The sequence below is a fragment of the Megalobrama amblycephala genome, linkage group LG7 (genome assembly GCF_018812025.1).
Source record: "Megalobrama amblycephala isolate DHTTF-2021 linkage group LG7, ASM1881202v1, whole genome shotgun sequence".
In the NCBI taxonomy this organism is placed as follows: Eukaryota; Metazoa; Chordata; class Actinopteri; order Cypriniformes; family Xenocyprididae; genus Megalobrama; species Megalobrama amblycephala.
In genome coordinates, this window is record NC_063050.1 from 46410548 (window position 1) to 46438257 (window position 27710).

Below are 27710 nucleotides of genomic sequence, written 5' to 3' on the forward strand. Positions count from 1 at the left end.
AAGGGAGAGGCCTCTGGTGGCTGGATGAAGGAACTGCAGGGTGTGACTAAATACACCTGGCCTTCGTTTCCCAAAAGCATCGCAAGCTTAAATTGATCGGAGAGACAATTGGTGGCAATGGTTCTACGATCCCGATGCTTTTGGGAAACGCAGCCCTGGTCGGCACGGTGCATGTCCAATGGCACAGAGCGAGCATTTTCAATTCATTCCTATGGGAGTTTAGCTTTACACTCGCGCGTTGAATTGGGGAATTGACAGCGGACCGGGAAAAGCGTTGACAGCGGCCGAGAGCGTCAAAAGGTTGGGCAGTTCTCGACTTTATGCAAATATCAGATATTGCCGGAGTTTATGCTGGAGATAAATCATATTAGGCCTATACATTTCGACGCTTTGTAGTTGTTAAATATTGAGGTTTGGATGCTTTCATTGTGATTATACTGGCTGCAGTAGCAGATGAAAAAACACTAGTAATGTATAGTAAATACTATAGTGTTTTTGAACCATATATTGTACATTTTAGTATATTGTATATATTATATTATTTACAACACTTTGTTAATGAATGCTACAGCATACTGTAGTATTAACTACAGTGAACTGATAAACTGTAATAAATACTGTTGTATAATATACTTTATTTTACTACAGTAATCTGTAGTGTATATTGTATAATATACCTTATAGTTGTAGAAAACTTTATACAGTATTGGGTAATTAGTTTATATTATTATAGTTGTTATGTTACCACAGCAACTATAGAATTACCAAAACAAAGCCTACTTTACTATAGTATGGTTCAAAAACACTATAGTATTTACTATAAATTCTCCTAGCCACTTCAGCTTGATGTGTGTACTTTTTAAATGTTAAAATACTTTCTCCTATCCCATCTAAATGTGCAGAGACAGCTATAAATAAGCCATTCATGGTTGATTTCCCCCAAGAGTGTGAAGACTGTGGCTCTGTGTTGCTTTCAACGTTGCTTTATTTGTTTGAGAGAGACTTCCTACCGGCAGATAGGGAAACTAGTTTGAAAACAGTTCATTGGAACCCAATACAACATATTGCACATGCAACACAAAAGTCAGTTCGTTAAAGCTTAAACTGACTTCCTCTATGGGTGTAAATCCCTCAAGTGTGTGACACTAACTTGAATGATTTACAGTCCCGCAAACCCAGTGTCACTGCACTTTAGCCATTAGGAGAGAGAATGTGCAGGGGACATTTGTAAAAGTCAGCTGGTCGTTAAGATGAGGGAGGAGATGCACGGTCCTGTCTGATAATGATTTATTAAGACGCGTTCAGATCTAATGGGGTATTTGTGTGATGGCTTGTGTGTTTGTGTGTGTGTGTATTCATCTAAGTGTAATCCACTAATTTAAGGTTGCATGGTTAGCTTCATCAAGCTGAATGGCTCACTGTAGTGAGCATGTGCTTTGCTCCACAGTTTCTGTACTGACAGTTTTACTCCGAGCCAATATCTGGAGCACGCGTGGGCCTAACACATACTCTGACGCAACACACACATGGTGTCCTGGATACACCACAGATCCGACAACAGCCAGAAACCACACACATTCAGACACACAGGCTATTATTCCACCATTTAACTTCATGTGTGTCCATGAATGTATCTTGCCATGTCTATTGAAGTGTACATGACAGGTAATCTTCTTGCATGGCTTTTATCTTTGTGTGTGTGTGCGTGTGTAACAGCTTTTACTTTTTTTATTTTATGATTTGAAAATGACCCAAAAAGCATCTTGTGCTTCAGTAGATGCAAGACATGATCAATGATTCTAAATCTGAGAAATATCTCTTTACTTCCAAGTTTAAATGACAAAAAATCCCAAGTTTTCAATGTGGTCTTAGATGTTTGGACCTCACTGTATATATATATAATTTTTTGTGTATAGTGGATCTCAGCAGAGCTCTGCTCTGGGCTTCTTGATTGTACTTTCTAACCTACTTTGGATTTCTGAGTGGGACAGTTGTTTTCCCCAAAGTCCTGGGCCTTCTCTAGCTCAAGATATCTGCACCAAAGTCCACATTTGTTGTGTTACATATCTAGTCCTGATATGCAATACAAAGTGCATTAAATAAAATACACCAGAGGCATTGTATTAACTTCAGACTTCATAACATAACCTCCCCACACTGGTAAAGTCATGTCTTGACTATCAATGGTTGAAAAAGGAGCATTTGTGTTTTCCCAGGGAATCAACTCTTGGCTTTGACCTAGTCCTGGTCTTAGGCCTCATTAGACTGCATAAACATGACTTTAGTCTGGGTGTAATCACTTGGTGTCTTGGTCTGGATCTGGGTCACTGCTTACAGTCTCAGACAACAGACACAGTCTATTTCCAGTGTTTGGCACAGTATCTTTTCATAACCCTGCGCAGCTCCTGTCCTCTTTGGTGGACCTCAGATGTAAGAAATCTTTGTTTTCATTTTTAAAAAAAAACATTTTTGAGGTGTACAATGTTTATGTTCACAAATATGTATTGACTGTGTAAAACAGCCACAATTTATTGGAATTTGTGGGTTTGGAAAAATTTAAAACATTGAAAATAAAGTGGTGACGTTATTATCAGATTTTTTTTTAATGATTGCTGCAATAAATTCAGCATTTATTTTTTCATTTGATTAAATTATTCTGTTTTTTGGTTTGGATCTGGGCTACAAGAGGTTTCTTGGTGTGGGTCTTGAACTTTCTGGTCTTGATCCCAACTGTGGCCCTGTTTACACCTGGTATTAAGATGTGTTTTGGTCGATCGGATCACAAGTGGATGACGCTAAATAGAGGTGTAAATGGGGCCTAAAACAGTTTGAGCTTGTCCACTTTCGACCACTTCTGGAGGTAGTCGAAAACGCATTCAACCGGATTGCTTTCATAGTGTAAACGCTCATGTGGACAAATGTGTTCAGCCACAAAAGACCACCTACACTCCACCAACTGACTTAAACATTATAGGAAATGCACAAGACAAACGGGATTTAAACTTTGTCGGCAGAAGACCCAAGTTTGGTTTGAAGATGGAAAAACGTACCAAGCACAATGTTCTCTCACCATTCCTGATTTCTAACATGCACTCACAGCGTTTGCCGTGGTCTTGCGGCTATCAGAGCAGAAATGAAAGCTGATGCTCACATATTTTTTAACGTCTTCTTCGTGCGTTCAAATGCAAGCTTATATTGTCCATTAGATCGAAATATTTGAAAAAAAACCATACATTTACCTGTCCATAGACCCTCCTCTTGAAGAAATCAGGACAGAAGTGGTTGAAAGTGGACAACAGAGATGGATTAAAACACCAGGTCTACTTGACATCTGATCGACCAAAATTAAAATAATCTTAATACCAGGAGTAAACAGGGCCTATGTTTCATATGTTACTGGTCCTACTCGCACGGCTCTGAGAGGGATTCGAACCAGTGTCACTGGCATGGGAGGTTGGCACACTAACAAGGATGCTAAAGACCACAAACTCTAGTGTCGAGAGTCTAGTACACCTTTTGAGGCAAGGGGGGGTTTTTAGGGCCCTATAAAATCCGTTTTATTTTTTCCCAAATTCCGTTTTATTTTTTCCCAAATTCCGTTTTTTCCATTTTAATTTTTCTGGATTCCGTTTTTTTCCGTTTTATTTATTTTTTGACTCCATTTTAATGGTTAAATTAAATTTTAGTAATCAAAAAGCATGTCTAATTTATTGAAATAATGAATCGTCCAATTTACCAACAATTTAATAAAAGTTTAACTAAAAAATTACATTTTTTTTAGGGCCCTACGTTTTATTCTTTCCCCTTAAATTTTATTTTTTACCAAATTCTGTTTTCTGGATTCCATTTTAATGGTTTAATTCCATTTTAATAATCAAAAAGCATGTCTAATTAATTGAATTCTTAAAAACAACAATATTAATTAATTCAAAAAAATATATTTTTATGATTTTTTTTTCTTCAGAAGTTCTGTTGTGTATTTAAATTTTTCTGGCAATCAAATGAACGTATAACTTTTAATTTAATTTAATTTATCTTTTAATCATGAAATTAAACTTTTTTGTCAAACAATGTGCTGCACAACAGGATTTATGTTTAAATAGTCTTTTTTGCGGTTTAATAATCAGTCACTAGTCTATATCGCGATTTAATTTACGTGTACTGACCTGCTTTTAATTCATTCATCAAAAATTTGACAAATTCCGTGACATTCCGCGTTATAAATTCCATTTTTATGAATGGATTCCGTGATCGCGGAAATTATAGGGCCCTAGGTTTTACTTGCCCAGCTCTTTAGCTGGCTTCCGTTACACTCACCCCCCTAGACCTCACTCCCATCCGGCTCATGGCACCAATGTAACTGGTCCTACTCGCACCTCTCTGAGCGGGATTCGAACCAGTGTCACTGGCATGGGAGGTGGGCACACTAACAAGGATGCTAAAGACCACAACCTCTAGCATCAGTCTCTAGTGCGTCTTTTGAGGCAAGGGGAGTGAGGTTTTACTTGCACAGCTCTTTAGCTGGCACCTGTTACACACTGTAAAAATATCCTGTTAAAGGTGCCCTCGAATGAAAAATTGAATTTATCTTGGCATAGTTAAATAACAAGAGTTCAGTACATGGAAATGACATACAGTGAGTCTCAAACTCCATTGTTTCCTCCTTCTTATATAAATCTCATTTGTTTAAAAGACCTCCGAAGAACAGGCGAATCTCAACATAACACCGACTGTTACGTAACAGTCGGGGTGTACGCCCCCAATATTTGCATATGCCAGCCCACGTTTCCAACATTATAAAAGGCATTAGACAAGGGCAGCCAGTATTAACGTCTGGATGTGCACAACCAAATCATCAGACTAGGTAAGCAAGCAAGAACAATAGCGAAAAATGGCAGATGGAGCAATAATAACTGACATGATCCATGATAACATGATATTTTTAGTGATATTTGTAAATTGTCTTTCTAAATGTTTCCTTAGCATGTTGCTAATGTACTATTAAATGTGGTTAAAGTTACCATCGGTTATTACTGTATTCACGGAGACAAGAGAGCCGTCGCTATTTTCATTTTTAAACACTTGCAGTCTGTATAATGCATAAATACAACTCCATTCTTTATAAATCTCTCCAACAGTGTAGCATTAGCCGTTAGCCACGGAGCACTATCAAACTCATTCAAAATCAGAAGTAAACAATATAACAGTATACAATACTCACATAATCTGACGCATGCATGCCGCATGCATGACGAACACTTTGTAAAGATCCATTTTGAGGGTTATATTAGCTGTGTAAACTTTGTTAAGGCACTGTTTAAGGCAAGCACGAGCTCTGTGGACGGAGAGCACGGGATTTAAAGGGGCCGCAGCATAAAATCGGCGCGTTTATAATGATGCCCCAAAATAGGCAGTTAAAAAAATTAATTAAAAAAAATCTATGGGGTATTTTGAGCTGAAACTTCACAGACACATTCAGGGGACACCTTAGACTTATATTACATCTTTTAAAAACATAATCTAGGGCACCTTTAAATTTATAGGGAAAAAAAGTAAGAAACATTAGCTGTGGTTGCAAAAAAATTCACTGAAAAAATTATGGTTTCAGGTATCACGGAATGTCAAATTTGTGTGTGTATATTTTACAACTTATAACCATATAATTCAATAAGTGATATAATGTTAATAATAAAATCTGCTTTATACCTTTAAAAAGTATAGATAAAACACACTAATAATACATTTGGTAAAAAAAATAGAAAACCACATGATGAATCAGAGTTCATCAGAAGTGGCATGTCTGTACTTGGCTAATATAGAGACAGAGAGTCACACACAAACACACACAAAACACCATCAGGCTAACACATGACACTAAAATAATGCAGTAAACATAAACTAAATAGCTTAAAATGTAACACAACATGTCCATCACTCATAACAAAGTTGAGAATAAACTAAATTATTTAAATAACATATAATCAAATGTAATGTTACACAGGAAATGTCCCTGTTTTTTACTAATTGTTTAATTGGTAATAGTTTTTACTTGCAAATACCAAAGTGTTTTACAGTCAAATAACATAATTAGATGTTAACAATTTACAGGTTACTGTAGCATTTTTACAGTATTTTTCAGTAAAAAAAAACCTCTGTACCTGTCTTAATTTGTTTTTAAAAGATGAGCCAAGCTGTACCTGATTATTTTTGCTGCAGTTTTTGTGGGCTGTAAAAACTCAATGTTTAGTCTGTAAAGGTATGACTCACCTCAAGTCTGAGTTGCAGGTATTTTAATATTTGCCAAGGTATTGCAAATACTTGCAGGTCTTCAGAACTGTTATTGGAGTAACGTGTCTTGAGCCCACATCTAATAATCACTTAATACCAAGTTGAGTCTTAAGTTAGATTCACACTGCTGGTGCGATTGACAGCCGTATTTTCTCTCTCAAATTCACTGTAAAGAGATTGCTGTAAATTGTACAGTATCGTACAGTGCATAACAGTAAAATACCGTTCAAATTACAGAAATCGGTTACAGTGTGTCAATAAAAATGTCTCTAGAACTGCCACCTTCACTCAACAAACCTACATACATGCACACCTAAGCAAAGTGTCAGTTGTTTTTTATAGATGTGGGTAGTGAGAAGAGCATTTCTCTGACAGTGTCAAACCCACATACTAATGCTGCCGTCTCTTTACACTATTGCAGTTTACACTGTTTTCACCTGGTCAGTGCTTCTCTCTCTCCCTCTCTGCATGAGAATGACTGAGATCATTATCTGCATATAGACTCCATGGCAGCACAACTGACATGCTACAGAGAGAAAGTGAAAGATTGGGGAGATAGAGATAAACTTATAAGCACACTGTAAAAAAAATCCCGTTGTTTCTACGGAAAAATACCGGCAGCTGTGGTTACCAGAACAATACTGTAAAAATGACATCAAACCGTAAACATACTTATGGAGTTACATGTGAATTTTACATTTTAAATCTGTTAAATTTACGGTAAAATAACGTATTTCATTAACTGATATAATGTTAATTTATCAACCTAATGAAGTACTAATATCTGTTTTGTACCTTTATAATACACTGACAGTCACCAAACACAGTGGTGATGAGAGTCACATGATGAATCAAAGTTCATCACAAGCAGCTTTTCCACAAGCTGAGAAGCACAATACTAACATATAGAAGGTGCACACAGTGTCATTCACACACACACTAAACACCATCATGGTAACATGCATGAAATTTTAAAAATGCAATAAACATTAATTTAACAACATTAGATGTAACATAAAACCCTAATGTACATAACTGATTAGAAAAAAATTAGAAAAACTAAGAAGAAACAGAGTTATTTCAACGAAAATATATCAAATGTGAAGTATCACGCAGGGAATTGTGGGAATGTCAATATACGGTTTTTCACTGTAAATTTTACAATGAATTGTTATTTTTCACTTCCAAAAACTGTAAATTTAACGGTATTTTACCACAAAATTACATTAAATGTACCATTAGATCTATTACAGTTATTCACCGTATATAGTACGGAAACTTTCTGTAAACCAATCAACAGTTTTTCACCGCAGCATTTTTACAGTCTTTTACTGTTAAAATCACGGTCATTTTTTACAGTGCAGACAATATGCAGGATTTTTTTTTCAATCCACCGATCAGAATGACGCAAACATACTAAGGCAGGGAATCATAGGAGTAAGAATAACTTAAGGAGAACAGTTGGAAGTAGGACAGGAAGTCAGGTAGGACGGCAACTGTACACTAAAAAACAAAAATGTACCCCTAATATTTAAGTATTTTAATTGCATATAAAATACATTCAGTTGGATAAAATAAACCCATTAGACAGTTTTAATAAATTCTAAACTTAATGTAATGCATATTGTCAGTCATAAAAAATTTAAACAAGAATGAAATTTATGTAAAAGTACTAATAAACCAAAAGTGTTTTTTTAAAGAACACAATAACTAGGTTTATATTTCAATTTCATACATTTTAACTAATTGAATATTGCTAGTTTCACAGCTAGTGATATTTAAACTATGATCATACTTTTAAACTGATTCAATTGAATTGTTTCCACAATTAACAGATTGATGCCTATTAAGCAATTTTGAACAAATACATTCTGAAAATGTAAAATCATAATCATAATAATACACAAGAATAAACTACTGTGTGCCGTGATTAATTTTTTTAGTGTACAATCAATTTCCCAACCATAATGACGAAACCTGGATATGTTATACTGAAACTTGCTGATGACGTTGCTGATTGATCTGAAGACTTATTGGATACTTGCATGTACCCTGAGATAGACAGAAACATGTTAAAATGCACACAAAATAATTGTGTATCTTTTATTTGTGATCAATGCTGAGGAAATAATAATAATAATAATAAACACTTTATATATATACAGTACAGTCCAAAAGTTTGGAACCACTAAGATTTTTAATGTTTTTAAAAGAAGTTTCGTCTGCTCACCAAGGCTACATTTATTTAATTAAAAATACAGTAAAAAACAGTAATATTGTGAAATATTATTACAATTTAAAATAACTGTGTACTATTTAAATATATTTGACAAAGTAATTTATTCCTGTGATGCAAAGCTGAATTTTCAGCATCGTTACTCCAGTCTTCAGTGTCACATGATCCTTCAGAAATCATTCTAATATGCTGATTTGCTGCTCAATAAACATTTATGATTATTTTCAATGTTGAAAACAGTTGTGTACTTTTTTTTTTCAGGATTCCTTGATGAATAGAAAGTTCAAAAGAACAGCATTTATCTGAAATACAAAGCTTCTGTAGCATTATACACTACCGTTCAAAAGTTTGGGGTCAGTAAGAATTTTTATTTTTATTTTTTTGAAAAGAAATTAAAGAAATGAATACTTTTATGCAGCAAGGATGCATTAAATCAATCAAAAGTGGCAGTAAAGACATTTATAATGTTACAAAAGATTAGATTTCAGATAAACACTGTTCTTTTGAACTTTCTATTCATCAAATAATCCTGAAAAAAAATATTGTACACAAATATTTTGTACAATTGTACACATTAAATGTTTCTTGAGCAGCAGATCAGCATATTAGAATGATTTCTGAAGGATCATGTGACACTGAAGACTGGAGTAATGATGCTGAAAATTCAGCTTTGCCATCACAGGAATAAATTACTTTGTGAAATATATTCAAATAGAAAACAGTTATTTTAAATTGTAATAATATTTCACAATATTACTGTTTTTTACTGTATTTTTAATTAAATAAATGTAGCCTTGGTGAGCAGACGAAACTTCTTTTAAAAACATTAAAAATCTTAGTGGTTCTAAACTTTTGGACTGTACTGTATATATATTAAATATATATATATATAGTAAAAAAAAAAATGTTCATCTAGTGAATCTAGTTTCCCATCATGGATTAGGAGTATCTCATGAAGGGAAAAAAACACAAGTAGATTAAGTACATCCATAATACTGTACAATCCACCAGAGGGCATCAGGTAACCTTATTGAAAGAGGGCATCTTATTTGGTTTTTAAAGAATGCATGTTTGTTCTTAATATGACTCATCTGGGTCAAATCATTCTCAGTGTTCATCATAAAAAAATGATTTTGTCTTAGTTGATACATTTTATTGGTTTTAAATGTTCAGAGTTTTTAGAACATTAGCTATCTGAACAGAGCTAAAATTAGAACGATTCATTTCTTTTAGAGACTTTCTGTCTCTCTAATCTAGGAAAAAAAGACTAAGAATAGTTTGAGCAAGGTGCATGAAAACCGTGCACAAACATAAAGATCCACTGAAGTTTTGCAAAAGGGATAGTTCACCCAAAAATGAAAATTCTGTCATCATACTAATACAAAATTTTGAAAGTGTTCAAAATTTGAGTTACTTTGTTCTGCATGTTGAACACAAAAGAAGATATTTTGAAGAATGTGGGTGACCAAAAATAATATGGAAGTCAACGGGGATCAGGTTACCCACATTCTTCAAAATGTCTTCTTTTGTGTTCAACAGATCAAAGAAACTCACATGTTTAGAACAACTTGAGTGTCAGTATGATGACAGAACTTGATGCCAAATTTTCATTTTCATTTTGGAGTGAACTCTCCTTTTCAATGTGAAAGCTGCAGGGCAAATATATGTTTGACCGGGTTTAAAACGCTGTAGGTAAGACCGATCAGATATATTTATAATAACTGAGTTAATCACATTGTCTGTAAGTATAGCTGGAAGTTTATATAGACAAATATTGTGTGATGTTTAGGCAAATTGCATGACGTAACATTCTCTTCTATGGGAAAACCCTGAGGTGTCTCTTCAACCATTGACAAGATAAAATCATTGCAACAGAAACACACAGCCTAAAGCAATCCTGCTTGTCATATGAAAATGCTAACAATGTACCACAAAGTATTCCGGTTAAATCCAAGTGTTTGGTTGCACATTCAATACTTTGGTGACACCAAAGTAAATACTTTAAACTTTAATGTAAATGTAATGCAAAAAGAAACCAGTCAGTTCTAGGTTAATTTAATTGCTGTTGGCTTGATACCTTTAAAAACCTGCTTGGTTAAATTGTGGGTCAGTTGTAATAAAAGCATAGCTGCTGATTGATTTCTATGATGGAAATGTTCCGTTATGATTTCTGGGAAATCACAGTATTCCAGTGGAACCAGTCCTGCGGAGTTGTTTGACAAAGTGCCATAGTTGTTTTTTTCTTAGCATAGATCTCACAGAGATTTTGTTTGAAGAAGCCGTGCAAGACGGTGATCATTTGAAACATGTACAGACAAACACACAATCCCTTTTTGGTAAATATTCCAATTACAATATTTTGGATACGTTTATGTCGTTTTTACAGTCGATTTGTTAGATTATTATTTATCACAACTAAGATTTTTCTGTAAAGGGCCTGTGCATATGCCTTAAGTAAATGTGCCATATAGTGATCAGTCATGCAAACTCACAAATGGTACACACTAAATTGTTACTAAAAAAAACGGTAACACTTTAGAATACTGATCCTTCATTAATGAATAACTACACAGGAACAAATGAATAATGCAGTATTAACACTCTAGTAACTACTATTAACTAACAATAAACTCTGATTAATGAATTAGTAAGTAATAGTGCTCAGTTGTAGGTGGTAGTTCACTATTAACTAATCAGTAACTACTGTTTTTTTCATTCCTCCCAGAGAACTACTAAGAACTACTATATACAGGTTCATAATTAACATGAATGATGCATAATGTATAATTAATTCTAAAGTAAAGGCCTTGGTAACCCACTAGTAATGACTGAAGTATTACTAAATACTTAAGAAGGAATTACTAATTTTTTGGATCAGTATTCTAAAGTGAAAAACATGATAACTCTCTAGTAACTACTGAAGTCATTGTAAACTTTTGAGGTTTTTGTAAAGTATTGGATAGTAATAACTCAAGAGTTACTATATAACTCTAAAGTAACTACTTATTTGGATCAGTATTCTAAAGTGAAGATCATAGTAACTCACTAGTAATTACTTAAGTGTTACTACATCCTTATAAAGGAACTACTAATTATTTGGATCAGTATTCTAAAGTGAAGATCATGGTAACCCACTAGTAATTACTTAAGTGTTACCAAATATATCATAAGGAATTACTGTACAAAAACATACAAAAACATCAAAAGTTTACAGTGACTTCAGTAGTTACTAGAGAGTTATCATGTTTTTCACTTTAGAATACTGATCCAAAAAATTAGTAATTCCTTCTTAAGTATTTAGTAATACTTCAGTCATTACTAGTGGGTTACCAAGGCCTTTACTCTAGAATTAATTATACATTATTCATTATTCACATTAATTACGAATATGTATATAGTAGTTCTTAGTAGTTCTCTGGGAGGTATGAAAAAAACAGTAGTTACTGATTAGTTAATAGTGAACTACCACCTTCAGCTGAGCACTGTTACTTACTAATTCATTCATCAGAGTTACTTGTTAGTTAATAGTAGTTACTAGAGTGTTAATAATGCATTACTCATTTGTTCCTATGTAGTTATTCATTAATGAAGGATCAGTATTCTAAAGCGTTACCAAAAAAACCCACCACACTTGATTTTTGTTAAAATGTACAAACTCTTCCTGATCGGAACTGCAAAAGTTCAAGTCATACTTCACTAAAATCTGTCGTTCTACAACATACTCTTCCTTTCCCCTGTTTTTGAGCTCAATCTGCCCCTAGGTTTTTATGTGTTCCGAATCAGGTTTCTTGGCTAACAAAGCTTGCACTCAGTACTTTGATTTCTTTAGCTGATCCAAAGGTAATAAAGAATGATGTGTGCGATAAAACTACAATACAATAAGCATAATAGCAAAACATGAGGGTATAGCATCTGCAATGATGCCTTAGCCTTTAAAATGTGCTTTCTCAATCACTTCCCAACAAATTACAAAAATCTAAAGAATTCCAACCAGATAACTTTCCTGCCCCCTTGTGGCCAATATACATCCACATCATTCTCAGTGAACACACATGTACAGTATCAAACACATTTAAAGAAATATATTGACCAAGAAATGGTCTAAACCATTTTAATCACAAATCACTGGTCAAGAACTGCACAAATACTTTAGATAAAGTAACTTGGCACAGAATAGCCTGCCCCTTTGTTTTCTTTAAATGTTTAAGCCATGTGGGTAACCTTGCAGGCAGGATGAGTCAGTGTTGTTCCATGCATTGTTAATGGCTTCAAACAGTTCATGAGTAGTTGTTTTCCAGTTCGTTTGAGTTTAACATGAGACCAAATATTCACTATAGGGTTCAAATCTGGACTCAGAGCAGGCCAAAACATGAGCTTGATGGACTTGTTCTCCAGCCACTCCTTGGTTATCTTTGCAGTTTGGGCAGGAGCATTTTCTTGTTGAAACATAGCATCTGATCATTCCTCTTTAGATAGCAACTTTTCATTTGTGGGAAGCAAGCCATTCTGAATTATTCTCCTACTCCAAAGCATTAAATGACTTTTTACTAACTCCAGCAGTTAAAAGGCTCCCCACACAATGACACTTTTCCTCCATGCTTCGCTGTGGAAGAGATGCATTTATTATTATATCTCTCACCAGATTTTCAAAGACAGCACTCTGGAGCATCACCATACAACTCGTGTTTCATTGTGATTCATCACTCCATGTACAACTTCCCATATTCTGCTAAATGCATGTGCTTAAATTTGCTAATTTCCTGACCAATAATTAGTGGTTAAGACTATTAAAAGCTTGGTTCTTAGATATTTTGGGCTTGGCTTATGTTTTTTTTTTTTTTTCCCAGGAGTGTGTGTGTGTGTGTGTGTGTGTGTGTGTGTGTGTGTGTGTGTGTGTGTGTGTGTGTGTGTGTGTGTGTGTGTGTGTGTGTGTGTGTGTGTGTGTGTGTGTGTGTGTGTGTGTATGTATTTTGGTTTTCCCTTTTCAACAGCAAAATGCATGATTCACGGATGCACATTATTCTTCATAAATTAAACTGTCTTCATGTTTTCTTTGTTTTTTTGTTTTTTCTCCTCTGACGCTTCCTTTTTCACAAATTGCTTTCACTTTTTCATTCTCTTCCTTCCAATCACCTGACTTCATTCATGTGCGGGGCACTCTCTTATCATGGTCCGGCCAATTTCCGATGGATAAAATCAATCCCTACATTTTTTTTCTCATCTAATATCTTTTGTTTCAGTTAGAAAAATGCCAGATTACAGAAGTACATTTGGTTGTGAAACGTATTTCATGTTGACTAGTTGCTTTGCTGCTTCAGTGTCGCATGCAAGTCAGATACTAAAAAGAACAGACAGACCATATCAAGAATTAAAACTGAATTTTTTAGTGTACAATTTAAAGACAGAGTCATGTTTGAGATACAAAAGAAGTGTGTATGCAAAAAGGAAATGTTGCTTTAAGCTTTTTCAAAAGCTATTTCTCCTGCTCTCTTTCTGTCTTTCAGGGTTTTTTTGTATTTAAAGTGCAACAATAACACACAACACAAAGAAAGTTTTGTTGAAGGACTTTTTGATTAAATGACTTGAAAGAGAGAGCCGATGCCAAGGCATGCAGAAAGAATACTTAGGCCAGTGACAACATTTCCAGTCATCACAATGGTAAACCTCATTGAAATGCCTGTTTGAACCATGTTTGTTGCTCAGTAAATTGGCTTCTGATGAGAGACTGCTGCTGATGGTTGGATGCTGAATGAATCTTTGATTCTTTGAGGAGGAAAGAGTATTTTGGCCTAGCCGGCTTCCTGTGCATGTTGTCCGGATATTTCTGACCCTTACCCTGTGCAGTTCTCTATATCCTTGCTACAGCTACTGTGTGTGTGTGTGTGTGTGTGTGTGTGTGTGTGTGTGTGTGTGTGTGTGTGTGTGTGTGTGTGTGTGTGTGTGTGTGTGTGTGTGTGTGTGTGTTTTCAATCATGACACCTCTCGGAATAGATTTAAACGGAATTTATTAAAGGGTTAGTTCACTCAAAAAAATGAAATTTCTGTCATTAATTACTCACCCTCATGTCGTTCCAAAGCCATAAGGCTTTAATTCGTCTCTGGAACACAAATGAAGATCTTTTTGATGAAATCTGAGCGCTTCCTGTCCTTCCGTTGACAGTTCACGCAACTGAAATTTCGATGCTTCAAAAAGTTCATAAAGAGATCGTAAAACAAATCCATATGAATTGAGTGGTTTAGTCAAAATTGTCTTATGAGACTCAATCACTTAATATGATGAATAGATTGAATTTAGGCTTTTATTCACATATAAACATTGATCAGTGAACATAAACAGAGGCTCAACCGAACCTACTTGATGCGCAAGAACAAACCTCTTGCTGAAGCTCAAACGTGCTTCGTAACACATTAAAATGAACCTCATTGGTTCTCACACTTTAAGCAAACATGCTTGAGCTTCAGTTTACCACAACTGATGTGTGAGTTGATTAATGTTTATATGTGAATATAAGCCTAAATTCAATCTGTTCATCATATAAAGCGATTGTTTCTCTTAAGAAAATTTCTGCTCAATTCATATGGATTAGTTTTACAATGTCTTTATGAATTTTTTTGAAGTGTCAAAGTTTCAGTTGCGTGGATTATCACTGGAGGGACAGGAAGATCCGAAGATGAACTAAAGTCTTACGGGTGTGGAACAACATGAGAGTGAATAATTAATGACAGAATTCATTTTTGGATGAACTAACCCTTTAATAAGAATGGAATGTACATAGGTTTAGTCTTGGAGCTGCTACTCTGCTGCCGCATGAGTGAAGGCTACTGACGAAAAATGCACATAAATAAGCAGATAGGCAAGTTGAGCCAGTTTCAAAATCTGCTAAGGGGTAATTAAATGTAATAATTCATGTAAAAATGTATAATTTTTTTTTTTTTTTTTTTTTTGAAAATTTGATAATTTGCCTTAATCTTTTAAACTACTGAGAGTGATCAAATACATTTTATAAAAATTATAAATTTACTAACCCGGCAAAGTTTTTCAGTTGGATTGGTGTTTATTCTCTTTAGCATCCAGTATGAAGTATTTCACTCCGTTCCCTGATCATTCATATTCAATTTCAGCGAGTGAAGAATACATTTATACTCGTGCATTATGTATTACGTACGTTATTGTTTCTTACAGACAGCATGTTGACGCCGCTCAGGCCACCATTTTCTAGCATTTTCATCCTCATTTTGACCCTCACTCTCTTCACACTCTATTCAAAACATCCCAAGGGTGTGGGTTTTCCAAGAAACGCATGGACCTCTGCTTCTCGTAAATACTATACCATGTATTATGCATGTTATTTTTTGACAGACATTGATGTTGTGATATTCAAATGATGTGGATTTGAGATGGATCGTGAGGTAATAATTATTTATTCCTTATCCAGCAAGTATTCAGCGATCGATTCCCATGAGTGTGTTATGTCAAATGTTTTTAGTTCTAATATTCCAACCAACAGCCAGCCTAATTTTTTGACGGACGTGATAACTATGAAACACGCTAGAGACATTATGCTTTTTGTGTAGTTCATATTAGGGAATTAAATAAATTACGTTACTCAAAGACTGACATGTTTGGCTTGTCAAAAATGCTGCATTCAACAAAACTGAAATGCACTATACACGTCCTCTTCTGTGTATGGTATGTGAGTTATTCAGTACAGTATAATCACAACGGATGTCTTTGTTTCAGTTTTCTGTCCTAAAAAAAAAAAAATGTTTTTCACAAGAACAAAAACATTCTTCCTGTTTTATTCTGCTATGGAATTATCAAAGAAATGTGTAAGTACAGAGTTTTCCTGTTCCTGTTAAAAGATTGAGACATTAAAAAAATTAAGATACTAATGTATTTGCAACACACATTTTCCCCTAGATGGGGCCATTTCTGTAAAACTAGTATGTGAGAGGTTTCTGATTCTTTTTTTGGGTTGGGCTGAGTTACAAGAAACTAACCAAAGCGAAAGGGAAATGGAGAGAGAGGGTGGGGGGAGGGGGGGGTGACGATGACAATTGAAAAACACATAAAATAATTTATCTTTATTAATATTAAAAAGCAGTCCCAAACAAAACAAACAACTGTACTTCTCACTAGGTGAAATGCATATTTCTGCATAGCAGAATGACATTGGTATACAATATATACTATAGGTTATATAGTCTACATATTGTATATATGTACCAATATGTAAAATAATTAAATGTTCATACTGATATTGACGTCACCAGTGTCATGTGGTCAGTGGTTTACATTCATATATAAAGACAGACAATACTATTTAAAAGCAACTAAGTTGTCAAATCATTCATTTTACACAAATACAAACTGACCGGTACCAGCGTGATTGCTTTAAAACAATCGAAGGCCAATTGTGGTGTTGTGCTGAACTTGCTGCATGTCAAATAAAACATTTTGTAGTGCTTTTTTTTTCTTCTGAGAATAGTCCAAACGATCACTACACATATAAATAGTGAATACATGTTCTAGTTGGGTCAATGAAGACTACAGTATCCTATGAAATGATCAAATAAATGATGCTTTGTTAAAAAGCTGCAACATCTGTAACTTCAACTTCAAATAAACAACACACAATCATATACTAAAAGGGTACAACAACAGAAATTCTTTAAGTTTTTTGCTCACAGGTAATTGGTGAATACTATCTTTCCCATAACTCTGCATCACAGCTCTTCTCGCCAGCTCTTGTAGGCTCTGTGGCGCATCTCCCCGATACGGCATACTCAGACTCTTTTTTGGGGATGCAATATAGTATCCTATCAGGTGGAAAAGGCAAGCGAAAGTATGTTTACTCCCCGCTAAACTGAATCCTCCTCCTTTTAGGAGCACCCGCACACTGGTCGGGCCCTCGGGAGCCCGATAGCTGAGAGTGAAGAAAACGTTTGCCTGCATGCTGTCCCGGATCAGGAACGTCCCAAGAGGGAGTTCGGCCAGTCGTGCATGAGCTTCGTCTGCTTCCATGGGACCCCAGTAAAATCCACTGTGGTTCAAGTAATTCACAGCCTGGGTGATGAGGTCACATTCCTGCTGGTCCCGAAAGGGGTGAAAGTGTGTGGGTGGCTCAGAGCAGGGTTTAGGGGGTTCGGCCGGCTTGGGGGCTGGGCCCTGTGGCGCAACTGTATGGTCAGAGTCATTATGCTGGACCATTCTGAATCGGGGCCCACTCATACCATTCCTCCATGGTCCCAAAGCATAGATGAATGGTTCTGCAGCCTGTGCAAATGAACAAAGAGTACAAACATCAAGAGGTGGGAAGAGCTCATGCCCAGACGCATTCAAGATCTGTGAGTGTGCGAGAAAGTGCACGAGTATGCATGAGACGGTGCAGTTGATTTTAAGCTCAGCTTTAACCCTCTGGTGCTGTACGTTTTGGTTTTTTAGAAAAAAATTTTCATCGGAATGGTACGAAACAAAACTCATGGATATGATTTGAAAAGGTTAAATCACCACATTGGAAATGAATGGGAAGCTAATTTCATCCACTGGAAACGTTTGTTACTGCACCTAAACAAAATCTTATACTGAAAGCTCATTTTTTGATATATCAACCTCAAATTTGGAGCACAACTTGTTTAGAGTTTTATAAAACGTCTTTTTATTAAAGCATGTGATTTGACATACAATTCACTTGTACATTCTGAGAGCCTTTTTTTTATAAGTAATTCAAAAAGTAAAATATAATAATAGAATGAAAAAAGAATAAATAAAAAAATGGTTAACTTAAAGGTAATTTAAAACTTATAGTGGTACAACATTAAAAAGGCAAAAAAAAAAAAAAAAAAAAAAAACTTGTTTAGAGTTTTGGCTGTTTATTAGTGTCTTCTTTTAAAAAAAAAAAAGACCAAACTAGTCTGTGCTCCAAAGCTTTCAACAATGTTTAAGTTAGGAATGTTATAGTAGGTCTATGCTCAAAAATTGATTAACAGGTAATAAATGGATAATAACTATTCCATAAATATAATTTAGTACCATAAAATCCTCTAAAAATACTAATATATATATATATATATAAACATTATTGAACTAAAATATAACTTTTTTTTAAAAATAAAATGTTTTAAAAATTGGTCATTTTGACTGCCACGCTAACAGCACCAGAAGATTAAACAAATTCTTTACTGGAAACATGAAGATGATTCATAAGACTCAAAAAGCATAAAGAAAATTTTGTTTTAAAATATTATTAATATATACTTTTATGAGCCAAATCAAAGTCAGTGTGGCGTAACCAACATACAAGATGCCAATTTGTTGCTGTGATAAAATTACCATAAAACAGAAAAGTAGACACTGTCATGACACTGTCAAACAACTTTTGTTGCACATTTTGTTCAGGTCAAATAGGATATCCCTTAGAAACTGTTTTAATATTAATACCCAAAAGAAAATTATTATTATTATACACTGATGACTGCGTACTTCACTCAAAGTGAAAGTGGTTACTGGTGACCACATTTGTAAATCAAAATCCTGTAGAAAATGGTACAAACGCTTTAAGAAAAATGTATGAAACCAACATGAATCCATCGATGGCATTTAGAAGAACTTAGAATACATGTTTTAAGGTAGATTTTAAACTACTTCTCACTTTGTCAACTCGAAAACTTTGTTTTATTTATATTTCCCTCACTCATAATATTCTATGAAAACAATATTTATATCAAACTTTTAAAAAAAAAATTATTTATATCAAAACATTTTATATTTTAGGCGTATTTTAAACATCATAAATATGCCTAACACATTTTTCTATGTAGGTTTATTTATTTTATTGTTTGCTACATAATTCTTCTAAAGTCTTGATGTTATAGGTTCTTTAAACGCGTTGGTTGTAACTGTTAGCAGAGGAAAAGCGAAGCCCCCTGCCTTCTTAAGCTGAAATTCTTCAGCCTACATAAGCTGAATGTTTTCTCGAAAGAACTCAGATAGGCATCACATGAACTGAATTAAGAAGGTTCTCATGTGTAACAGGCAGAACGTTTTCGATATTCGATTATCTGTCACCTCCGTGTTTCAGAATAACCATTAAGTTATATGTATACTGAAAAGGTTTTCATAAAACGGTGTCAAAAACATGGAGAACGTCACGGTGAAATTAAAGGTGACAGAAACACCTCCAGCCGCTCGCAGATCAAAAACCACTATCCAACTTACCGCAAATGCAGTTTGATGTTGACTAAGCCAGACTTCTCCAGAACTGTGTACAGATTTCCTGCGATGCTACATTTTTAGTTGTAACATCATTGTTAGGCTGACCATTACAAAAGAATACCGAAAGCGAAAGTTAAAAAAATATATAAGGCGGTCTCGCCTGTGTCACCTCAATAACTGGAAGATGACATTTTTTTCCACGAACTGTCAGGACTGTATGGACGTATGTCTCAATGTGTCCAACCGTTTCTTATTTAAACCACTCTCTGCACTCAATGTGTGATATGCAGAGTGAAATCCTAGATGTAGGGATGCGGTCGGATTTTGGCAGCTCTCTCATTCAATAGGCTAACTCCTTCAAAATGGCGAAGATCGTGGAGATTTAAGCAAATAATGCATATACAAAGCCTGATATGAGCAAGCAACTGCAGTATATTCACTGACTGAAATTAATATACATGCTAATTTTATTAAATTTTCCTGCTATTAAATGTGCACTTTTGTTTCACTTTCACTTTGGACGTTTTGGTTTACTTTAAATCACGTGATCTTCTCCAAGTCATGGACAGGTTAATCGTTAAAAGTATCAATGTCTTAGACCTGGCTTACTTTTATTGTTTAAGACTATAACCCTAAACACTGTGGATTACACACGACAGATAAATATGAGTCACACATTTACGAAAATGAAATGTTATTTTTCATAGACTCGGAAAATAGCAGAAATTACACTATTTTTGTCATTTCTACATATATTTTATATATATATATATATATATATATATATATATATATATATGTATGAGAAGTTTACAAACATAAGATACATGCCATAAGATACACAAATAAATTATTATTGACAATGTAGGATTGGGGTTTTGTAAGTAATAAACTTAGGATCACAACTCATCTTGCATCATTTGTGCTGCAGACATTAAGAAAAAAACAAGTCTTGTTTCTTGTTGAAGCGAAACGTACTTTTCTAAGTAATCAGACTTTCAGTTTTTGCCTAGTAGCAGATAAAATCCCATAGACTTATATAAACACAGATCATCCTTTAATGCAAATGCAGGTCAATATTATATAGCATCTTATATTAAGATTATTGCTCAAACAGAAAAATACATAAATACTCATTTAAATGTGAAGCAAAACGTAAACAATGTTGAAGTGTCCGGTTTGTTTTTAGTGTGCCAATAAACAACAGCATTCACTGGTAACTGGAAACACATTTTGGAGTGTAAACAGATGCTGTACAGTTAACTGTTCATTCTTTAGATGTCTTTGAGATAACTTTAATCAGACCATCTGTAAAAATATCTAATAAAACTATATCCATGAAAGGAAAAGCAGAAAAGATTTACCTTGAATAATTCATCATACATTAGGTTAAGATGCATTTTCATCAGAAAACACTCCCAAATCCATAAATATCTTTAACAAGTATGAGGTTGCTTAAAACATAATTAATCGTTACGCAATTCATTATATTTTAATCTATATTTGCTATGATTTTTTTGTTTTGTTTGCATATTTTGAAGAGAAAAAAATACCTTGCACTGCACTGCAGATGAATCCAAAGATGAATTTTCACTTGAAGCAATTTGACCTTTGAAATGAGCCCCAAATTCCAAAAACATCAACTCTTGTGCCAGTGACATCAACTGTCTGATGTACCACAGCACCTGCACAGTCACCTACAGAGAATTTACTATGGCTGTTCACTACTGCCCTATCTTTACAGGGAAAAAAAACTCACCACAACCCCCTCATAGACCTGTATTCAGGTGCTCTTTTATTTCAGTTTCACTTTAGCTGGGCTCTGACACATTCATGTGTAAACATTTGACGATTGCTCTAAAAGAGTGTGTGTATGGATACAAATAATATAGTATACCATGTCTAAAAAGAGAAAATTAATCAAAGAAAATTGGATTTTTAAAGGAAAGGGGTAGTTTTTCAGTCATGTGTTGATTGCCATAATAATGGAATATTGCAGACTGATGAAATCAATGGAATTAAATTAAGCTTCACTTTCAGAATGATGCCCAAACACAATTAACTGAAATGAACATCTTGAAACAAAAAGCAGAAAAACATATTACAACAGCACAGCTATTTCGGAAATACTTTCTGTGCATTTCATTTTACAGGAAAACGTCCCCATTTGCACTCCTAGTTTCACTAACCTAAAATCAACAGCTGTAAAATAACCACCCAATTTGCCTTTAGAGCAGATAAAGCAAATCGCTTCCAAGAAATGCACTTGACAAAAAGCTTACACTGCACTCTACTGGCAAATGACAAATGCGTTACAGTGAGTGAGTGTATATTATTTGTAACAAAAGTGAGTGACGTGACTTGTAGCCAAGTATGGTGTCCTCTACTCGGAATTTGTGCTCTGCATTTATCCCATACAACACACACACACACACCGTGAACACACACCTGGTATCGAGGGAGGAAGAGAGTGCTGTATATTCACTCCTCCCACCGACAATTCCTGCAGGTACTGCGACTCGAACCCGCAACCTTTGGGTTACAAGTCCGACTCTCTAACCATTAGGCCACAACAGCCCCTAAAACAACAAACAACATTGCAAATTTAATATTTTTTTTAAATGACAATCTGTGTAACATGTAGAAACATAAGCTTCATTAACCACAGTCCTCGCATATAGTGATAGTAAATAATTTATTGTATTTTTAACCCCCCAAAACTTTCCATTTGTACATTATGAGGAGGCAGATGCTGTTTCATGTTCCTCCTTCCTGCTGCTGCGTCTCAGCATGTAGGCAGCAGCTGTGAGAGCAAGAATACCATATGTGGCAAGAACAAACTGGAAAAGGGAATAAGCGGGAGAAGGAAAAAAAATGACACATTGAGATAGTGGTGACGTGAGCACGAGATGTTCCGGTTATCTTTCATCAGTCAACAATCTGACATGCTCTTAAAAGCAAACAGTAATTCTTTAATAATGACAAACATGAACTTACATTTCTGCGTCCTTGTAATGTGTAGCTGTTAAAATGCTTCCTCCATCCTATAAGTTCTGTTGGGGTTGGTGCTTCGATCCCGAAGAGCTGTCTCTGTCATAAAAATACACAATACAAAATATTAAGATATGACGCCATGTCCACAAAAAAAAAAAAAAAAAACACCAAACAAGCAAACAAAAACGAATTGGTAGGTGATAATATCATACTTTTATGTATGCCAATTTACTAAAAACATAATATGCATATGGCATTTTTATTATACTGTATTTAGTGTTATATATAATATGTATTTGTGAGCAACTGCTTATATAATGATAGAGACTTTAAAGGCTAATTTTCATGTTCGTTTGTTCATTCATTCATTTAGGCCTATTTATTTATGTATGTATGTATGTATGTATGTATGTATGTATGTATGTATGTATTTATTTATTTATTTATTTATAATGAACGACAGAGTGATATATTTTATATATGTTTTTATTTAAATATTTTTATATATATTTTATTTATTTAATATGACACCATGCATGGCTGCGATATGTTGAATTATGTATTATTATTATTATTTGTCTACCTTCACTTCGCTGATAAGATGACCAAAACTTGTGAGCGGAATCCGTGTCTTCACGGGGGAGGTCGGCATGTCTAGGCACAAAATACATATTTTAAAACGTGTACTGCTGTAAATCAAAACAAATGACCATGGAAATATTAGTATGTCAGTCTTGAAATGTATATAAAACCTCAACACTTACTGTATTACTCTAAAAAAATACAGTTTCTACAAGGGCATACTTCGGTTGTTTACAGCGGTGTTTAGTTCCGGAAATTTTAAATGTCAGCTCAGCATCCAATTAAAACTCCCCTAACGAAGACTTTCAGCCAATGGCTGCAGGTTTGGAGGCGGGACTTAGATGTGGTTACGCAAACGATTTAAAGCGCCCGCGTTTGAATTTATGGTCAACATTGTGTAAACGAACGTGCTAACCGAGGTCAGAGGAAGTTACTGGGGCGATGGGCTAACGCATGGATATCTTTTAACGCTTTCTTCCTCTAATGTGACTCCTCCAAACTAGTGACATAAATTTGAATAAAAGTGTCTTCCTTAAGGACACAATGAATTATTTTTTAAACTCTCCATTTCCCAGATCCAGAATATCCTTACTGTGTCTGACAACATTATCCCATGGTTAATGACCCTTGGCATTTGGATGTTTACACAATTAGTGGTGCTCTGAGATGTTTAAAAACATAAGATATGAATAACTTTATCATGTATAATTGGGGTTTAATGATCTTAGGAACATAATTAGTCTTGCACCATTTGTGCTGCAGACATTACGAAAAAAAAAAAAAAAAAAGTCTTGTTTCTTGTTGAGACAAGATGTACTTTTCCAAGTAGGCTAATCAGACTTTCAGTTTTTGCCTGCTATGCAGATAAAATTTCATATAGCCTACTTACTTTGAAAAAAAGACATTTGAGACCAGAATATCAAGTTTTGATGTATGCTTTTTAGCATAAACTAACTGCAAGGTTAATTACCTTTCCGTCCCGTTAGTGTAAAAAAGGTTCAAAAGTTATACTTATAACAAAATGCATTTTCTGCTTTCTTCTGTTTTATATATCTAAGAGGGCTGTGATACTTATAGCAACATGACTTCCCTTACAGACCAAAAATATATGGGAATATACTGCAAAATATAATGCGATATATTACATCATACATTTCCATATATGGGAAACTAGTGCATATATTTTTCAATATAACCTACTGCAATAGGCATTCACCATATATGGCTATATATTGATACATATACAATATTTATAAATGAAGACAGAAATAGCATTACATTCATAAAGTTTTATCCTTTATTGTGTACATATATTGCACATACATGTTCCCATATAAATGTGAATGTATTGTACACACATATACATATACACATTCATGGAATGAGTTACAACAGACTTCTAGTTCCCAGCATGCTTTGCTTCTGACTGTTAAAGGAGAGTAAATGTTAAAATTAAGTTTCATGTGTTTTGCTCAATATTGATATAGGGGGAGATCTGTTAGTGTTTAAAGTTGTATTATTTTGGAATTTAAAAGGTTTTCTGGTATGTGTGAGTTTTTGGGGTTGCCACTGTGCTGAAAAGTAGAGCCTGAGGTTAGGTTTATGATTGGCTGAACACCATTAATAATAACTTTATTTAAAAAGTAATGGATGTGCACGCTATAGCACAGTGATAGCCTCTTTGGTAGAAACTTTAGCACATGTAGGTGTGATTTTGTTAACTAACTTGAAAATACGAAACATTTAAAATGTAAATAGCCTAATTAAATATAAGAAATGTGTTACATAATATATTACCATATATGTACCATATCTGATCACATATAAATCTATATATTATGAAGTATATTACTGAATATAAAATTACATACATTATGATATATTAGTAAATATATTATCACATATTTTTCAATATATGAAAAGCAGCAATTCCTTATGTATTATTCAATATATTGTAATATATTTACGCAATACATTATTCTGTATATTTTCAAATATACTGCTAAATCATGTAATATATTGATCATTCATATATATGGAAATATATTTTCTTTCCATAAGGGTTATGCCCTCTGCATGCTCTTCTCTTTTTGATTCTTTGTTATAGGAGTCTGCATGTTTACACTAAACGTGACGTATTCATTTTGTCAATATCTAAAATTGAAACAATACAAAAAAGGTTGTTGTGCTGTCAATAAGTCAAATCAACTGAAGCAGAAATAGAAAAGTAGCCTTCATGTGTCCCAGGTGAATTGAGGAAGTTGTTTATGTCTGATATGGGCTTATGCCTCTTTTCACCTGCCACTTACTGGTTACACAAGGGAGGAGTCATCTTGCAATTTTAGATTGCCTTTCACCAGAGGAACTACTGAGGCCAAAAAAGAGAAGGCTTTTTGACACTTAATATCCTGTCAGAGTGGAAAAAAAGAACTCTCAACATGATATTGCAAATTTCTGCAACCAAGTAATCAACATAAAATCAAAAATATAGCAATTTAAATTAAATGTGTAATAAGCATGAGGATCCCAATATTTTACCAGGACTCTTCTATATTGTTTTATTTTGCTATGCTGTAAACCCGAATAGGTTGGTTAAAAAATGAAAAAATTCAAAGTTTAAGTAAGCAGAACTGGAAGATTTTTATTTTGTACTCATACATTTTAATTGTTCTTAACTTGAGTACACTAATTCAAGGACGACAAGTCCCCCTAATAATTAGAAATGGCCAAATTGTCCCCCCAATATTTGATATAATTGATGCTGCTCTATTATACCCCATTATGCACCTCTCTGTTTGTTGTTAGGATGACAAAAAAACTTTTTAAAAGTTCCATGTTTAGGCTGGTCTGCCTCAGCAGTCTAACAGCACTCATCACTGTCAGAATGAGTGAGCTGGCCAATCAAATCAGAGAAGGCGGAGCTTACTGTTCACAGAAGATGAATGCGAATTCCAATGCAACGTTTTTGTTTTAGCAGTGAAAGACTACATAAAGAGTTAGTTGCTAAACATTATTTTACGACTGTTTTATGATTGAAATATTCAGCGACCGACAGTAATATCCAATGATACTAAATTTTCAAAATTTTTATAATATTTCGCTGTTTTCAGTTGAAAACATGCTATTATTTAATTAATATGATGAATGTAATTCATAACTGAATGTGATGAAACAAGAAACGTTTTATGTTTTTGACAAATTAGACATACAAATAAGAGTGATTATTTAAAAAAAAAAAAAGTTGCAAATAGTTTAAATTGATTACTTAAGTTAACTATAGACCTGTAACTTTTCCGATCTTATTTCTTTTTTGTTATTCCCTTAAATCCATTTTAATTTTTTAATTATTTAATTCCTTTTAATAATAAAAAAAATAAAAAAATACCCAATAAAATAAACAAAGCCTGGTTTACTGAAATCACGTGACTTTAGCAGTTTGATACGCGCTCCGTTAAGCTTTGAAGCTTCATGAAGCAGTGTTTTGAAATCGCCCATCACTAGATATTGTTGAATAAAGTTGTTATTTTGTTTGTTTGTTTTTTGGTGCACAAAAACTATTCTCGTCACTTCATAACATTAAGGTTGAACCACTGTAGTCACATGAACTATTTGAGTTATGTCTTTAGTAGCTTTCTGGGCATCTGAAAGTGTTAATTATCTTGCTGGAAATGCAGGCCTCACTGAGCGATCGGATTTTATCAAATATATCTTAATTTGTGTTCCAAAGATGAACGAAGGTCTTACGGATGTAGAAGGACATGAGGGTGAGTAATTAATGACAGTATTTTAATTTTTGGGTGAACCAACCCTTTAAGTTTGTCTAAATTAAAAGAAATAAGTTAATAAAACTCAAACCAATGAAATAGTTAACTTAAAATATATAAGTTCTGTGAACTTGAAAGAAAAAGAAAGTGCTAAAAACTCATAAAATTTAATTTGACTGAACTCATTTGTTTAATTTAAGTTTGTCCTACTCAAACCAATTAATTATTTTGAGCATTAGGGTTTGCAGTGTAGAAAATATAAAATAAATTAAAAATATATAATATACAATAACTGTCTTGAATTAAAGCTGGTTATGTGGAGCACTGGGTGTGTCCTGCAAAATCCACGAGAGATGTGAAGTGATGCTTTGTAGTGGTGAAGTTAAGTAAATGCCTTACTAGAAAAGGCTACTTCCTCTTTTCGTATCCTTAACTCTAAAGCAGTGTTTAGTGAAGTGGACATAAAAACATGTCTGAAATAGTTTTACAAAAAACTATTTGCATAAAAGACATTCTAAAACGGTCTGAATTTTTTTTTAACCTAACTACAGCTACAAGTGCAGCATGTAAATCTGTGTACACATGCTCTGTTTGACTGGTCTGGATAGTTCCCTTAAATCATGCTGCTGAA

The 27710-nt window shown here is 34.2% G+C and overlaps 1 protein-coding gene across 3 annotated transcripts; it reads right to left on the reverse strand.

Moving 5' to 3' along the window:
- Window positions 1-16594: 16594 nt before the first annotated feature.
- socs1b (suppressor of cytokine signaling 1b) lies at window positions 16595-23660 on the reverse strand. 3 transcript variants are annotated; one of them, XM_048197778.1, is made up of 5 exons: window positions 23498-23660; window positions 23317-23387; window positions 22737-22829; window positions 21293-22542; window positions 16595-17801 (listed from the first exon to the last, which is right to left on the reverse strand). In XM_048197778.1, exons 4-5 carry the CDS (start codon window positions 21398-21400, stop codon window positions 17163-17165), a joined length of 747 nt encoding a protein of 248 aa, XP_048053735.1. In that variant the 5' UTR covers window positions 21401-22542; window positions 22737-22829; window positions 23317-23387; window positions 23498-23660; the 3' UTR covers window positions 16595-17162. The 3 variants fall into 3 exon arrangements, with proteins under 3 accessions (XP_048053735.1, XP_048053734.1, XP_048053736.1); XM_048197777.1 differs by having other exon boundaries at window positions 21293-22579; window positions 23498-23653; XM_048197779.1 differs by having other exon boundaries at window positions 21293-22579; window positions 23538-23635.
- Between the last annotated feature and the right edge of the window lie 4050 nt (window positions 23661-27710).

Bases quoted from the DNA above. Each gene is read 5' to 3' on its own strand.
- socs1b (XM_048197778.1), bottom strand. From the start codon at position 21,400: ATGTCACTGGCACAAGAGTTGATGTTTTTGGAATTTGGGGCTCATTTC. The intron at 17,802-21,292 runs GTATTTTTTTCT...TCATTTGCACAG, and splicing joins CATCTGCAGTGCAGTGCAAG to GCTGCAGAACCATTCATCTA.